Source organism: Thamnophis elegans, chromosome 1 (assembly GCF_009769535.1).
Source record: "Thamnophis elegans isolate rThaEle1 chromosome 1, rThaEle1.pri, whole genome shotgun sequence".
NCBI lineage: Eukaryota > Metazoa > Chordata > Lepidosauria > Squamata > Colubridae > Thamnophis > Thamnophis elegans.
In genome coordinates, this window is record NC_045541.1 from 112,676,305 (window position 1) to 112,694,282 (window position 17,978).

At 41.2% G+C, this 17,978-nt stretch overlaps 1 protein-coding gene across 1 annotated transcript; it reads right to left on the bottom strand.

Annotated features, from left to right (window-relative positions):
• Positions 1-11,528: 11,528 nt before the first annotated feature.
• CCDC177 (coiled-coil domain containing 177) lies at positions 11,529-14,109 on the bottom strand. The gene has a single exon (XM_032230132.1). It carries the CDS (start codon positions 14,107-14,109, stop codon positions 12,097-12,099), a length of 2,013 nt encoding a protein of 670 aa, XP_032086023.1. The 3' UTR covers positions 11,529-12,096.
• Between the last annotated feature and the right edge of the window lie 3,869 nt (positions 14,110-17,978).

Genomic DNA, 17,978 nt, shown 5'->3' on the forward strand with positions numbered 1-17,978 from the left:
ACAGGGAGAGGCTGTACTGTGCGCAGCTTCAAATGGAAATGTAAAGAGGCACAATGGGCAGGAAGAAAGCAGGAGAGAGAAATTGAAAATCTCTTTTGAGATCTGTGAACTAAAGCTCTATCTACTGGGACCCGGTTCACCGGTGGACAGATTTAGGCACAGAACTGCAAGAACTGAAGAAGAATTTTGCTAGATTAATGTAGCTCAAAGGTGAAATAAACTTTAGGTTTGAGTTTTCTCCCCCCCCCCCAGATCAAGAATGAAAGAAAAAGCCACTCTGACAGATGAGACTCTTACAAAGATCTCTTCAAGAGCATGAAGAACACAAAGAGTTGTACAGAAAAGAGAGCTGCAGATAATCCCATTATACTTGACAGACAGCTATAAATGGGAAAATGAATGAAGAGACAGAGGCAGAGGCAGAGGCAAAGGGGGGGAGAGAGAGAGAGAGAGAGAGAGGGAAAGAGAGAGAGAGAGAGAGAGAGAGAGAGAGAGAGAGAGAGAGAGAGAGAGAGAAATGGTGAAAGAGAGAAGTCTTCTCCAAAGATTCTACATGTGCTTGTGGATTGATGAAATTATCTTTCTAAATCATCTAGCCAGGTAGCCTAAACAGGAGGAGAAATTAAGTCTTGTTTCTGATTTTTATTCTATTGCTTGCCATATTTCTGTAGATATTCCATCAGTTCCTGTAGCTTCCATAATGGTGATGCCTGGAGCGTTGCTCTAACTTCATCTTCTATAACTAATATGTCTTTTAAGGTATTTTGCATATTGACACCTTTGTTACACACAGGCTTTCAATATATTCCTTTTACCTTCATTTGATCTTCTTTAAATAAGTTACTACTTGTCCATTGGTATCCTTTAGCATATCAATTTAAAGTTGGAGCATTCTTCTGAGTTTGAAGATCTTTGGAAGACTTTTTTATTTTAGAATAAAATAAAAACTTTGTTGTCACTTTATAAATGTACACTAATCAGCATACATTAAAATGAAATTTCATTGCATTCAGCTCTCAAAAGATAACCATTATGCATATACACACATATATGACACAGAGAAACATCACAGTTTTGTTCAAATGTATACATATATATGGCAAAAAAAAATCTATACTTTGATAATAACTTTTTTTATTTTAAACACATAAGGACATCAACAAAAACAAACACATAACTTAAAAACAACAGGAACAATAAGTTCCATCGTATATCATACTGCAGTTCTGAATCGGTTTCTTTGCAGTTAATGTTTTTCCTACTATACATTTCTATCTTTCATTCATAATCTCCTTATTCGTTATCCATTTTTATGTACATTTCTTTATTTATTTAAACTTAGCTACTTATGACCAAATATTATTTACCTATATTATACTTTATATTTTTACTGTCATTTATTCTCTTACATACAGATTATAGATATACATTCACATAATTATTCTTTTTCTTTGCCATTCTTATATTATTATTATTCCATTTGGAAGGTTATTAGGTATAGTTTAAAATGCTTTGTTTACCATCCTTCGCACCTGCTAAGACACTACCTCGTTTTCTCTTTCTTTTCTTTTCTCCCTCCCTTCCTTCTCTACTTCCTTCCTTCCTCGTCTCCGTCCCCTTCTTCCTTCCCTTACCTCTTCCCTACTCCTACCCTTTTTCTTCTCCTTCCTACCTTCTCTCCTTCTCTTTCTTTCTCTTCCCCCCTCCTCTTCTTTTTCTCTCCCTTCTACCCACCTTCCCTTACCTCTTTCTTCTTCCCTTATCTCTCCTCCACACTTCTTCTTCCTCTTCTACTTTCTCTCCTTCTCTTCCTCTCTCTTCTACTCTCCACTCCTTTCCTTCGTCCCTCCATTCTCTACTTCCTTCCACCCCTCCTTTCCTTCCTTCTTCCCTTCCTTTCTTTTTCTATTTTCCAGCTATCATCCTGATTTGAATTCACAAATCTTGCCCCCCTTGTTTTACTCATAATTATTATTTTTGAGTGTTATTCTATTTTTTCATTTTATTCCTTTGCTCCATCCAACTATACCAATTATCCCATATCCGATAAAATCCGATCTTTGGAAGACTTACCTTGGTTCTCTGAGAAGATTTGAGGTAGTTTACCTTGTGAAAGTTTTATCCTTTTACTTGATGTTCTGTGAAGAGTTTGTGTAGTTACTTCATTCCAGTCACCAAGCAGATTCCAATTTTCATATGCAAAAGATGTTAATTGGTCCATGAGATATTCAATAAATTTTGTCTTCATTTGGTACATAAATAATAGCTACCATTGTTTTTATCTCACTCAAGTTCATTTCTATTGCTACAAATCTACCATATTCTTCTGATGCTACTAGCTTTGGTTTAAGCTGAGATTTTAGATATAAGACAACTTCATTTCTCTTGTTTAGTTCTGCTGAGCTAAATTCTTCTAATCTTTTATTAACCAAATATTTTCTGTCTTCTATTTTAATATGTGTTTCTTGAAAGCAAATTATATCCAAATTTAATTTCCTCAAGTAATTGTAAATGACCAGGCTGAGCCTGAGGGTCATCTACAAACATTGTCCTCAATTGAGTCCCTTCATGCCCATAAGCTATCCAAATCAAGAGTATTGACTCTTATCTACAACCAATGTGATTTGACTGCTAAATTCTTGTAGAGAACTTAAGCTTGCAATAAACCCTGAACTGCCTGTATTTCCTGATTTCCGTGCTTGATAGTAATGAAATACTTTCTTTTGCTTTGTGAGGGGGCTGCTGGCCCTATTAACGTTCCATGTTAAGTATTTATATTCCACTTTTCTTTTTATTTTAAGAGGATGATAAATCCAAATCTTGTGCAGCTGCTCCTTCACTTTTTCTATGAAATTCAGTCTAAATCTTCTTTCTTGGTATGCAAAGATCACCTCTTCCAATTTATCCCAACAAAATGATTCCTTTTCTTTTTAAAAAATATCTGTCAGGAAGGCATATACTTCTGTTTTCTTGGGATTCTAATGCAAATTTCCATCAAAATTATTTCTACATTATCAATTTGCAATTTAGTCTTAAAATGACAATCCAAGACTTGGTCTCTAATTCTCCTTTTTACAAAATGGACCAGCACATCAAATTGATTTATTTATGTGTACTCAATCTGATGATGTTCATGTATATATTATTTTGGTTAAGCAGTGATAACAATAAAATAAAAATTGCAATGGTAAACGTATAAGTAATTTTTCTGTTACATTTCTATTTCCTAGGCCATATAGTCCAATTACAGTTTCTTCTTACAATTTTCAAATTTGGCTTTCCAGTCTACAATCACAAGCACCACATCTTGCTTACATGCTCAGTCACTCATCAGTTTAAACTTGACAATGAAACTTATTAACCTCTTTTTCTGCATCAGTGTTTGGAATATAAGCATGGATAGTTATCCTATTGATGGGTTAGCCATGAGGTCTAATGGAAAAATATATAATTTAAATTAAAATGTTGCTGCTGAACACCTGCAGACATAAAGAACATCACATTTCCCCCCTTTTTTCTTTTAGTTGTTTTTTTGTATTTTTATGAAAAAGTAAATCATGCTTTGGTTCTGCATTGCTTAAGGGTGGCTTACAATCAAATGATATTTCTACATTTTATATCAATAAGTAAAAATAGAAGTGGAGCTGTGTTCAATGGCACAGCAGCACTAGAGAATAAATTTCAAAGACAAAGCTACCCACTTAGTCTAAGGGCAAGATTCTTATTATTCCAAGGAAGATTTCCATGAACTGCCTGAGGTTTTAAAATGATTTTTTTCCCAGTAGTCAGGTCTGTAGAAATCAGGTGTTTTTGTCTATCTTATATTTTCCCACCTAAATTATAAGGAAAAGGTTACCTGTTTTTCTTGTGTGTTCAAAAGAGCTGTAAGGAAATATTAAATAGCAGTAAAAGATCATAAAGTGTACAACAATTAAGGATTTTTGTGCTAGAGGGAATTTGATTTACAGCACAATGAAAGACAATTGGGAGGGGCAGAGCTAACAAGAATTGCATGAATACATTTGGATCAAAAGGCTAAATCTTGGGTTACTATAGCAACAATGCCAACAGCCTTAGGCATCAAGTTAAGCAGGAAGGCTTCATTTGTTGATATTTTAATCTCTGGATTATCATTGTTTTCCGTTTGTGTTGCATGGTAATTTTTATCTTGTGTACTACCCAGAACCACTGAGTTGAGAGGCCTATACATTTGATTTCTTACCTAAATAAATGCCTGTCTGGAACTGTTGAAACCAAATAGCAATGTAATTTACTTTTGGATATATAAAAATAGCTATTTATTTGAAAGGTACAGAGTGGCTTTTTCCAAAGAAGGAGGGAAATATAATATAATGCTACACATTAAATATAATGCTATACATTACATGCTCTGAGTCCACATATTGTTTTAAAGCTTTTGTTTGTTTTAACCACTATATTTAAACTAGCCACTGTGGTCTCGGTCACTCACAATGCTAAGGCACAATATTAACCATGATCTGCATACCATAATATTTATGTTCACATGGACAACTAAACCTAACCCAATCATATTATAGATCACAACTCCCAGACTAGCCTGATGGCAGCTACAAATCCATGCATCTGGAAATGGGGCTGGGGGAAGGCTATTCTAACTGATGCCCCCGGCCCAGGCAGTGGCACCATCTGTTCTTCCTTATTACCATGCCAGACTATTTGAAAGTGACGCAGAACAGCTGCTCACAGAAGCCTTTGTGGGATCCCAAGGGGCAATAAATTCAAACAGGACAAAAGCATTTGCGCTTGGTTCATCCCTTTCTCTACCCAACTTCTCCAGAATGGACCTTAAGTGTGATGGCAGCATGTTTACTTCTGTTTGAGTAAGATGTATTTCTTTACCTATTGCCATTTGAGGCAGGGGTGGGTTGCTGCTGGCATGTGCGCAGTTGCCCAAAAATAGATCTGCACATGTGCAGAATCTTTAAAAAAGGGAAAAAATGCTGCCCCGACAGGAGAACCAGTTCAGAGGTGTGGTAGACCGGTTCCAGTGACCCAGGACGGAAAGCCACTATCAGTTTGGCGAACCAGTAAGAACTCACCTCTGATTTGAGAACATCACACACCTGTCCTACTGGATATAAGCAGGGGATTTTAAGAAATAAATACAAGCCTTGTTTTATGGAAAGATAGGACATAAATAATTAGACCACTAAGCTCCCTATCAGAACTTTAGCCTCTCAAAGTGTGATAGTGCAAGACTCCATTATCTGTAGAATCATTGGTGCTCCCTGAACTTGATAGTTCGCTTGCAGATGTTTCATTGCCCAACTAGGTGAAATCACCAAGGCTCATCATGATGCTTATTTGCACTGATGATGTTGCATAGCTGGGTGAGGAAATGTCTGGAAGCAAACTACCAAGCATCAAGGATATTAGAGTTCAACCCAGATATTCTCTTCTGTTGGATCTGGGATTATCTGTCAAAGAAGATTTGCTTTATAACAGGGGTAGTCAACTTTTTATACCTACCGCCCACTTTTGTATCTCTCTTAGTAGTAAAATTTTCTAACCGCCTACCGGTTCCACAGCAATGGTGATTTTATGAAAATCTAATGAAAATGTTTTTAAATAATGCAATGACATTTTTTTAAAAAGTCAATTAAATTTTTTAAAAAAGGAAAATACTTCAGTATCGGACAAAACCCCTACTGCCCACCATGAAAGCTGGAATGCCCACTAGTGGGCGGTAGGGACCAGGTTGACTACCACTGCTTTATAATATAACTAAGCTGCAAATGAAGCAATGTTTTCTGTATCTTTAGTCATATGTCTTAAAAAAGCGTTTTTCCTACCGACCCAAAAAACTTGCTTGTTATCCTCAAATCTTACTGGTTTTGTCATCGTATCTTTTGGTGGCAGCGTGCCCTGTATAAACATCCAAACAGGCTGTTTTAATTTTGAGGATATGGGAAAACCAGATGGCCCATACAACAACATGGTATATCCTTAAGAACAGCAGTGAATACCACATTCACTTGAAATCCTAGTTGAGAGATGAAACATCTACAAGCAAACAACGAAGCTCAGAATACTTTGCACCCATAAGATAACAAAGCTCAGAGACTACCAAGGATTCTTCAATTCAGATTTGAGCTACATATAGTATATTCTCTTCTATTGGAAGCATGTTATAACCTATATTTCATCCAGCTAAAGATCATTTTCACGTTTTATTCCACATCTTTTTGCCTTTCTGTTTGTTTAGAATTTCCCTCTGCTTCATCTTTCTAATAACATGTGGCAGCCACAGAAGCTACCTTGACAAGAAATGAAATTTCCAGAGGTTTCCAGAAATTTCCAGAGGTTCCATTATTTTTTTAAAAATTTTTGGTCAGCATGGTCTGTTTATCAAAAAGATATTTTGTGTGTGTGTGTGTGCTTAAGTATAATTTCAATGAGAATGGCTAAGCTTTTGATTGCGTTTTTTGGGCCTCTGACTTTGGTCAATAATTCCCTTATTACACCAAAGAAAGCATGATAAAATGCCTATTGTACTTCAATGCATTCATACGCTAACTAGTATAATGAGAGACATTTTTTAGTTACTTCTACTAAATTGATTCTAATCCAGAGGTGTCAAACTCAATTTCATTGAGGGCTGCATCAGGTTATGTTTGACCTCAGCCCTCTGGAGGGCTGGGTTGGTGTGGCCATCTTGCCGTCACTCATCAAGGCTCCGTTTTTAGCTGGGGCTGCCTCCTGCAGCCTTCTGCAGCAAAAACGGAGCTCAGAGAGGTTGTGCATGGCCCTCCTGGGCTCCGTTTTCAGTCACAACAGCCTCCTGCAGCCTTCTGCAGCAAAAATGGAGCTCAGGGAGACTGCACATGGCCCTCCTGGGCTCCGTTTTCAGCCACAACAGCTTCCTGCAGCCCTCTGCCAGAATGGAGCTCTGTTTTCACTGGCAGAGACACCGCCAGCCAGTCCTTCACTGAAGCCCCACAGGTCAGATCTAAGCACCCCACAGGCCAAATCCGGCCTGCAGGCCTTGAGTTTGACACCCCTGCTCTAATCTAATCAAAAGTGCATAACATTAACTGTTGTTGCAAATACCAGCAAGATACAGGAGACGGAAAGGACTCATGGTTCTTTGGAAGCTTCTTTTAATGAGGGATCCTGGGAATTAGAGATCAGCAATGCGTGAAAAACCTCATGGCTCCAACCTGTACTTTAATATTATCCATTTTGTATTAACTCTCCCCCAACATGGCTTTAACGCTGACACAATATAAAATAATAAATTAAACATTCTAATGGATGTTTGTTTCCCACCCCACCCCCAAGACTTCTAAATGGAGCATCCAGATTATTTTCATACTCATTTCACCACCTGCTTTGTGCACAGGACAACGAATGCTTGACGTATTACTATCCTATACAAATAGTCCTCGACTTACAACAGTTCATTTAGCGACCATTCAATGGTATAACGGCACAAGTGACCTATGACTGTTTTTCACACTTACAACCGCTGCAGCATTCCTTTGGTCACCTGATCCAAATTCAGACACTTGGCAACTGCTTCATATTTATGACGGTTGCTGTATCCCGAGGGTCACGTGATCCCCTTTTACGACCTTCTGACAACCAAAGTCAATGGGGAATCCAGATTCACTTAGCAACCATGTTACTAATTTAATAAATGCAATGATTCACTAAACAACTGTGGCAAGGACAATTGCAGAATGGGACAAACTCACTTAACAAATGTTTCCTTTAGCAACATACATTTTGGGTGCAATTGTGGTTGTAACTTGAGGACTACCTGCATTGTACAATTTTGTTGTATTTAAGTACAATGACAATAAAGATTATACTTATATTTATTGAGTCTGATATATTTCCTTTCTCTGAAATTGCAGGACATCTATCATAAAGGATATTTGCTGCTGCTGTGGTAATGAGTATATGCACAAAGTATATGACACCTAAGAAAAATGCTCTATAAAGAGACAAGAAATTCAAAATGAAACCAATAAAGCATCATTCAGAGTTGGCAGAGTTATTTTTCCTATTGGTGAATGCTACCTTTTAGTTCTTTGGGTCAAAGATTTGTCAGTTTAAATGAATAAATCAGGCATCCACAACCCCCTGGCTGTGCAAGTGCTGGGCGAACATATGTGTAGCTCCACTTGCACAAGCAGCACATGCATGCACAGCTCCAATTGTGCAAGCAGCTTATACTCATGTCCAACGCTCACGCAAATGGAGCTGCCTGTGTATGTGCGCTTGTACCTGCCATCATTATTTATTGGAAACTAATCATTGTTTGTTTCAGAAAAGAAGCCAAAGGCTGGATGGATATATCACCTAAAGGCCTTGTGTGGCATAGCATAGTGCTTTTCTCACTGTAAGATAAAAACTAATATGTGTGTGTGTGTTTGGCAAAAAAAAAAATAATGAACATCAGATATTTTGTCCTGGCATTGTAAGCAACTTAGGAGCACTTTAAATGGTTCTTATCAAATTAGTTTGGATTTCATATTATATTCATGTAAGTTAATACAACTTTGGAAAGAACTGTAATAGTTAAAAAACGTAAATGTAATGTTAAACAATATTCATAAAATATGGATTTTTGTTTAATATGGCCACTTAATACAAACAAAGTGACTCTGGATGATAGGTAGGAGAAATCAAGAAGGAATAAAGAATGTATTGAAAAGCCTCAATATTAAGCTTTCACTGCCCTCATAGCTTCACAAAGCAGATGGCAAAATAAGAGAATGGAAATAATCTGGATGTTCTGTTTATAAGTCTCTGTGGGGGAGGTTACATCAGCTAGGATGATTAATTTAGTAATCATTTTACATTCTGCCAGCATCAATGCCATTCGGGGGGGGGGGCAGTTGATAAAACATGGTACATGACACTAAAATAGGCACCATATGATCCTAAACTCAAAGAAACAAAGGAACAATCAAAAATGAAACAAAAATATAATATGCATTTAGTTTCAATGTGAAATCACCATAAACCCAATCTAAGCAAAATAATAATAATTAATCCATTAAAAGACAACTAATACAGTAAACTATAACATAGCGACCAGATTAAAATATGCTACTCAACCATCTGGGACCACATCCAGACCACACAACCTGGGAAAAGAGCCAGATCTTGACTGGCTTTCTAAGTCAATATGGCAGGTTCAAGGGTGACCATATGGGGTGGGTGTGGGTCAGGTTTTAGTTGTAGATAGATGAAAGAGCACATGAGGGAAGCCAACAAACTCTTCCCATGGATGCAGCCTTCCTGTGAATGAAATTTTGCCTACCTGTAACAGAATTTCTTCTATAAAATAATGCTGCTTTTTATGTAGCATGGTGCCTTCTGGGTAAATTAGACTTCAGCTCTCATAATTCTCAACTATTGTGTGTTTCTCATACTGACTAGGTATTTTGGAAAATGAAGTCAATATATCTGGACAACAGGAAGTTGAAATAGAAAACTCTACAATAGTCTTGACTTCCAAGTGCCCAACCAGATTTTATTTATACTGTACATGTGTAAGAACTTATAATATTTTGACCAGCTAGAATGTTTTAAGAAATACTTTTTTTCAATGTAAGGCTTGAAGGACCACTCTCCAATAAAATGTGGCTTAACATTTAAATTGAATTAAAGTTGTTAGTCAATGCAGTTTACAGGATTTGTTTTTGATTGCTTAATAACTTGTTTCTGCATCAGAATGCAGTTTCTAGCAGGTAATATGCGCTTATAATAAGTTTAGGAATTTAAACCAGTAAACCTTATCCACTACGGTTCATTGAATAATTAGCCAGATATTTAGACTGGATTTGGCATCTTGATCCAGCTAAGGAGTCTTTCCCAATTACCTGGGATAAGCAAATACTGTTGTTTGATGGTGTTGAAGATATTGTCACAGGATATAAAATACTCCAAGTAAATCTGCCTTTTGTAATCATGATTATTCTGAATACGCTCAGCAAATTTGCAAGTTTACACATTCTAAAACCCACCAATTTTGTGTGGATACTATCAAATGCCATATCATGACTATCATAACCTTTAAGCAACACAATAAAAATATTTGAATATTTGAATATTTAATTCAAGATGCCTACTTTTTACAAAGGGTATCTGGCATATAATCTCAAGGTATGGGCTCATGACCGAGAAAATTCTGTTTGCTTAGAAGGGCAGAGATTTTTGATACATCTGTCAAAATTTAAAGGGAATTTTGCTTGCAACATTGTTTCATAACAGCCATTTTTAATACTATACCTTGATAGTTATCTTTAAATCCAAGGCAAGATCATATTATCTTGCCATATCCATATACAGATGCCAATGGGACTGGCAGCTGGCGATTACTTTCACACTGGCAGCAGGAGAACAGTATATCTTGCTTCCACATAACCCAACCAGCCGTTTTCCATTACTTCAATGCTAATTCTTTCTCACCTCACTTCCAGCATCTGCTGCCTAAATCATTGCCCTATTTAAAAATAGGGTCCGCTCTGGAGCTTTTAAAGCAAACATCTTCTAAACCACAGACTTATAAGATACCACTTGCATAGCGAGATTTTAACAGCTAAGCAGAGAATAAATGTGATTTATTTCTGCACAGAATTCTCATGGGGTTATATATCATTAAAGTTATTCCACAATTAATAAAATGTGCTTGCCTGTTGAGCAGGGATATTACAAAACATACTGATTCCAAAACATGTTAGTAAATTTTGTTATTAGCACCAACTGAGACATCCTTGACAGACAGGTGCATCAATTATACAGGGTTAAGCTGATGAATGTATATTATTAATCTATAGGATTTTCATAGACCTTTCTCTGTAGTGTTATACTTATTTTTTTATCCAAAAATATCCTTTTATTATGCAAGTACATTATACTTAGAACACACTTGAATGCAGCAAGATGATGTTTTCAAGTTGACCTAACAAGTTTGGCATAATTATTTGCATATATCATTACTGATAATATAGCAATAGCACTTAGACTTATATCCCACTTTACAGCACTCTCTAAGCAGTTTACAAAGTCAGCTTATTGCCCACAACAATCTGGGTCCCCCTTTTACCCATCTTGGAAGGGTGGAAGGCTGAGTCAACCTTGAGCCTGGTGAGATTTAAACTGCCAAATTGCAGGCAGCTGGCAGTCCGCAGAAGTAGCCTGCAATACTGCACTCTAACCACTGCATCATCATGGCTCATCAATATATGTAAGGCCTACTCTTTTCATTGTGAATCTTGAGAAATGTAGACTATGAAGATCTGGGTCTTCCTCCAGATATTGAAGCCAGTATATTAATTATGTGAGTCTGGCATTGGTCCACGTGACTGGTGATTATGGAAATTGGACCTTCACTTGTTTTGCTTTCATTTGGTTTTAATGGAAAGCCTTGTTTTTTCCTGTTACCCAGAATTTCTTTGGAGAGACGGATAGCCATGTTAGATGGATTAATACATAAAATAAATAATAGTCAATGAAAGGGACTGTGTAAATGACTTTCTACGCGTTTGCAATTTTATTGGAACAAGTTTTTCCACATGCTTTCATGTCATGAATCAGAACTTCAGTTTGTTAGTAAAATGTTACAAGGCCTAGAGTTTCCAACAGTAAGGATAAATAAAGTGCACCACATGGGCCAGATAAATTCTTTTCAAATATGGACACATACAAGAGACCAAAAGTTCCATTGCCGAGTGACATTCAAATTAAGACCCAGCTATATCAATATGATAATACTTCCTTTGAACTTGAGGGAACCGAACTGACCCTTGAGGAGGGGAACAAATTTCTATTATATAAAATGTATGTATCTTGATTTTATTCCATGAAAACAGTATTTTAGTCAACAGAGGAAGGGATTCATATTTTCTTTCTATAGACAGTTGAAATAGTTTTTTGAATATGTATAACAAGAGCATTTGAAAAAGGTCTATGAAGTATATGCCTGAGTTTTTGTGCTCCACAAAATAATGAAGTTTTTTTTAAAAAAAAAAATCTCCCAATTCTGACAATAGGCAGCAAAACAGAAATCCCCACCGAATCCCAAATAAAAAAGACAATTTATTTTTTAACTAGGGTGGCCTGCAGTTCTGCCTCAAAGGCCATCTTGTCAAAAGTACGCATGTTCATCTCTTCCCGGACTTTTTCCCTCACGTGGAAGGATGCCCGAGCCACAGACTTTGCGCTTTCCAAGACATTTTTTTTCTCCTTACAAATCTGTTCACTTCGCTCCAGCTTTTTCTCAATAGACAACAGGATCTCCCTCCGGCGGATATCTTCACACTCGTCGACTTTCTTCTTGTTTACTTTGTGCATCTTCTCCTTTTCCAGCCGGTTCTGCACCACCTTTCGAGCTTTCTGCTGGGCAACTTCCTCGACCACCTGAGCAGCATGTTGCAGCTTTCTCTCAGATGCTTGGGCCAAGGCTCTTAAGTGCTCTTTTTGCTCCCGGTCTTTGCGTTCTGCTGCCAGCTTGGCTCTCTGGATCTGCAGATCTTCCCGCTTGCCTCTCTCTTTCAGTTCCTGGTTCCTCTTCTCAATGAGCTGCTCATACTTCTCTTGAGCTTTGCTCAAGTTCCCTTCCATGGCTGCCCTCAGCACTGCCCGCTCTTCGGCCTCCTGCTTAGCCAGACCCTTGAGAATGGTCTGGTGTTTCTGCTTGTCAGCTTGATTGAGCAGCTTCTTCTCTTTTTGTATCAGCTGTTCCTTCAAAAGCTTCTTCTGGGCTGCCAAGGTGAGCTTTTCTTGGAGCAGCTGCACCTCTCGCACCTGGACTTCTTTCTTGTTTTCTTCCTGAGCCTTCAGGTTGTGCTCTTGGTGGCGTTTCCTCTTCTTGTCCTCCAGAGCAGCTTTCCCCAGCCTGTTTCTCTTCAGGCGCTCCTGCTTTTCCATGTGCTCCCGCCACTTCTCATCCTCCATCAAGGTCTGCCTTTGCTTCATCTGGACAGCCTCGTCCCAGGTATGGGTCAGCCTGTCACGTCGCTTCTCCAGCCGGGTTTCCCACATCCGGCGGCCCTGCACCAAAGCGAGCTGCTTTTCCCGCTCCTCCAGCTCCCTCCTCTGCTCCACCACCCTTCTCTGCACATCCCACTGGAGGTGGGCAGTGTACCGCTGCTCCTTCCACAGGTTCTCCTCTTGGTGCTTGGCTATCATCAGGGCAGCAATTTTTCGGTCCCTGTCAGACACCTCCTTGAAACCTTTCTTCTGCCTCACTTCCCTGACAATCCTCTCCACTTTCTGGGTGGTTTGCGGGGAGTGGCTGAGGTCACTCAGGCTGAAACTGCGGCCCACCAAGGAGGTCATGGTGGCCACATTCTTAGTCCTAGGCAACCCCTGGGTCCATTTGTCCTTGCCACTATCTCCGCTGTAGGAAGAAGAGGCGCCCGAGTCAGAGGAGGTCTTGGTGGAGAAGCCCTCTCTCCTCTTTTGCAGGGAATCCAGCGAGTGGCTTTTCTTGGTCTTGGGGCCACTCAGAGGGGGAGGTGGGTGGCCTCCAGCCGTTTTCGGCTTGCCACTTGGAGGGCAACTTCCATCGGACAGGGTGCTTTTAGAGGCCGTCCTGGAAGCTGGGGAGGAAGGCAGGCTTCCGGTCAGGACAGGCGTGAAAAGCCTCCGCTTCTCCTCTCGGATTATCCTTTCCCTCTCCTCCCGGCACTGCTGCAGCTTCCTCTGCCGATCCATCTCGTAGGCCTCATAGAGGCCGGCGGCGACGCGCATAGACCTGCCGGGGGCCTCCTTGATCAGCTCGCTGAGCGGCCGGGGCAGCAGCTCCACCGGCTTGACGGCACTTCGAGCGCAGGCTTCAAGGGAGCGGGGACTGGTGAGCACGTAGCGGCTGCCTTCGGCTTCCGGGCAGTCGAAGTTGTACAGATCCAGGTGCAGCATCGGCGACTCTTCGCGAATTTTCTCTGGCTCTCCGATTCGAGGAGGCGCCGCTGCCGGCGGGGGGGCGGGCGGCTGAACTGCAGCCTCGGTCGTGGCGGAGGTAGCGGCTGCCGCAGAATCTTCTCCCCCCGCGGCACCCCCGGGATCGGGGCATGTTTCCTTGCCAGGATCCGCTACCGGATCCACCATGCCTGGCTCCCTCCAGAATCTGCAACAAAAGTAGACAATTACAAAGGAGAGGCACAAGAATCAAGTGGGGTTTTTTCTGCAAAATAAAATAAAATACAAATCCCTGTAGGGGTCTGTCTCTCCATGCCCGCAGAAGGCGCGAGAGGAGTGTCGCCGCAAGGGAAATCAGGTCCGCCGGGATGGTTGCTGCAGCGGTGGCGAAAAGTGGAAGCTCTTAGTAAGTCCTAAGGGGCGCCAAGCGGAGGCTGAGCAGGTTGCAAATTTCAGCCTCTCCCCCCCACCCCCAAACTCCTCAGCCTTTGCCATTCACTGTCCTGGGCGTTATGATTGGCTGCATCGGAAGTTCTAAGCCCCCCGCCCATCACAGGCACCCGAGTTGGGGGCGGGGATAGAACCCCACCTCTCTCTCTCCCCCCTCCCCTAATGTTGTTTTGCAGATTTAAGTTCTAGCAGGGTGGCTGGGCGGAAACGGCAGCAGGAAACCCGAACACCTACCCGAAAGGCACCTTTCCCGAATTCCGGGTCCATCCAAGAGCCCCTCGCTACAGCCCCCTCCCCCCGAACTGGGAGCAGCAGCCTCTCCCTGACATTGGCGATGCGGGGAATCCGTGCCCCAGAAACGCCCCAATCTAGTGAAGGGATTGGGGCCGTTCATTTGACAGCCTTCGGTACCGAAAACAGAGCTTCCGCGAGGTTTCCCCCTCCCCTCCCACCCCCCGTGGTCCCGGGATGTAGAACAGGAGTTCTACGCGGGCGAAGCGGAGGGAGCGGGGTGTTGTAGTTCACTAACCTCTTTGGTGGCGGGTATTTATTGCCTTGGTCCTCTAGGGGCGGGGGGCGAGAGTTGGAGGAAGCCAGCGGATCCCTCAGGGAGTAGGCTGCAATTTTGGAGGGTCACTTCAGGTATCCTGTAGTAACAGCAGCGGGGATGGCGGCGGCGGCTTCTGCATGGCGTCCGGCAACAAACCCCGCGCAGTATCTTTCCTGCAGCCCCACCGAAAGTCGCAGCTTGCTGACGAGGTGGTTCCTCGGTCCCGAGCATTGCAAACAGCCCATCCTAGGCTGAAATTGGCGGAGGTCAACGGCGTCCCATCTCCGCCCAGAAGACCCACCTCCGTCTCGCGGCTTACCTCGCAGCTCCTCCTGCTGACAATGTGAAGCCGAGTGGTTGGTTTTTCCAGGGGAGGAGAAGAAGCGAGGGGAGGGGGGGATCGAACAGCAACAAGCCCCCTGATTTACAGCTTCCCGCAACATCGTGGGGACCAAGGAGGAGAAGGTGCGGGTGGAAGGAGTGGGGTGTGAATAAGAACGGAGTCGCTAAGCTTGGAGAGGGTTGGTATTTTTAGTCGAGCAGAGGGGATAGATCACATCGAAACGATAGGTCTTCCCAAGGTTTACCTATTCCTGGTTTTGCTGATGCATACCTTCCTCATCGGTTTCTTGCACATTTGCCCCCTCAATAACCAATTCTGGACAAATTAATGGTGTTTCCCTATTTCTCTGCAGATGAGAACAAACAGGTTGCTAAGGCTCTTCCAAATGAGTGGGATTTAAAGGGATTTTGCAAGTCATAAACTTGCCTTGTGCTCCCTAGCGTTTCAAGCACAGATCAAGAGATTGAGTTCTGATTGTGTCTGCAGAGGACAAGAAGCATTGTTTGATTAACCATGGTTAATTGAATAAGCAAGAATTGGGTGGGGTCCCCCATATGCTGTTGTAAATTATGATTTACAAAGTACAGTGAGTGAGTTCATATAACATGGTACGCCAAAATGAAGGAAACTTAGTGTGATGTATAAACTTAATTTTGGGGTGGGGGAGACCTAGGCAATTGGTGACCTACAAGCAGAGAGAATACCAGAGCTCCCCTTCTTTGATATTAAGTGGTACTTCCCAGTTCTGCTTGTGTCCATCTTCTGGAAATAATCAATGCTTTTATTATCCCAGCATTCAACTCAGTTGTTCAGAAAAGGACAGAGGTGTAACCATCCCAGAGAGACCATAGAAAGCCCTAGAAACCTATGGGAAGAAAGAACCCCTGCTGAAGATGATGTATGAAATATATACATACATTTCATTCCTATAGTAGGATCTATAAAACAAATAGGCTAATACCATAACAGTAATATTTGGACATCCCATCAGTAGCCTGGTGAGGCATGAAACCATCTGCTTATGGCAGGTCCAAATTAAAACCTGCATTTTCCTGCCAGCTGCTAGCAATCTTTGGTTACACACAAGTGGTATGAGTGTTGCTGATTATAGGAGCTGCTTAGATTTGGGGAGAAATGCCTTCAGTAGGCATCTCCTTTATGGAATCCCAGTACCTTGGTGGGCTCATCTCATCCTCACTGGTGTTATTATAAAATATTGGCTCATTCTCAATAAAGCTATATTTCTGCTTACTTGGTGCTCTAAACTAGGTGGCAGCTGGAGCTCCTAGAATCCTTCCAAAATGCACAAATACAAAAGAGTTGGCTTTGGTTTGGAGGGATTAAAGGGATATAAAATGCCATTTTATCCCTTTAACTCCCTCAATTCAATCCAGGGTCCAGGTTCCATGCATATTTATAGCATGACCTTCACCTCACACAAGAAGTTTAAGTCGACCCTTCATGAAGAGGAATCTGTTGATGATGACACCAAGCTGGCAGGAATAGCCAACACTCCAGAAGATAGGCTTAAGATAAAGAAGGATCTTGACAAAGTTGAACACTGGGCACTATCTAATAAAATGAAATTTAATGGTGAAAAGAGTAATGTTCTACATTTAGGCAAGAAAAACGAAATGCACAGGTACAGTATAGGTGGTACCTTGCTCAATAGTAGTAATTGTGAGAGAGATCTTGGAATCTATATGAGCCAGCAGCTGCCAAAAAAGCCAAGACACTTCTAGGCTGCATAAACAGAGGGATAGACTCAAGATCACGTGAAGTGTTAATGCCACTTTATAATGCCTTGGTAAGGCCACACTTGGAATACAGCATTCAGTTTTGGTCACCACGATATAGAAAAGATGTGGAGACTCTAGAAAGTGCAGAGAAGAGCAACAAAGATGATTAGGGGACTGGAGGCTAAAACATATGAAGAACGGTTGCAGGAACTGGGTATGTCTAGTTTAATAGAAAGAAGGACTAGGGGAGACATGATAGAAGTGTTCCAATATCTCAGGGGTTGCCACAAAGAAGGAGGAGTCAAACTATTCTCCAAAGCACCTGAGGGCAGAACAAGAAGCAATGGGTGGAAACTAATCAAGGAGAGAAGCAACTTAGAATTGAGGAGAAATTTCCTGACAGTTAGAACAATTAATCAGTGGAACAGCTTGCCTCCAGAAGTTGTGAATGCCCCAACACTGCAAGTCTTTAAGAAGATGTTGGATAGCCATTTGTATATGGTATATGGTTTCCTGCCTAGGCAGGGGGTTTGACAAGAAGACCTCCAAGGTCCCTTCCAACTCTGCTATTGTATTGTATTGTATCTAGGAGCAGAATGATGCATCTGAAATCTGGAGTGCTCTTGAGGCCCTACTAGGATCTGTTCCTTGGCAAATGCCTAGCCATTTTAGTTCATGAATCTGACTTTGATAAAAGAGAACACTAATATGAAAAGGAAGTTGACCTTCTAGTTGCAAAACTAAAAGCTCAAACCTTATCCTCCATTTTCTGGAGCATGTATAGGAAATTGTAGTATAAGACACACTTCCCCTCCTGAAAAGAGGGTGAACATTTGGGTGCACCTTATACACCGAATGTAGTCCTGTCCACCCTTCGGCCATTTTCAGCCTCCATGCATCACATTCCAGGCTGCAAGGATTGCCACAGACCATCGCCGCTACTGTGCCTCGCATTTTTGGCCTCCACACATTGCAT

Excerpts from the sequence above, each read along its gene's own strand:
- CCDC177 (XM_032230132.1), bottom strand. The coding sequence starts at position 14,109 with ATGGTGGATCCGGTAGCGGATCCTGGCAAGGAAACATGCCCCGATCCC.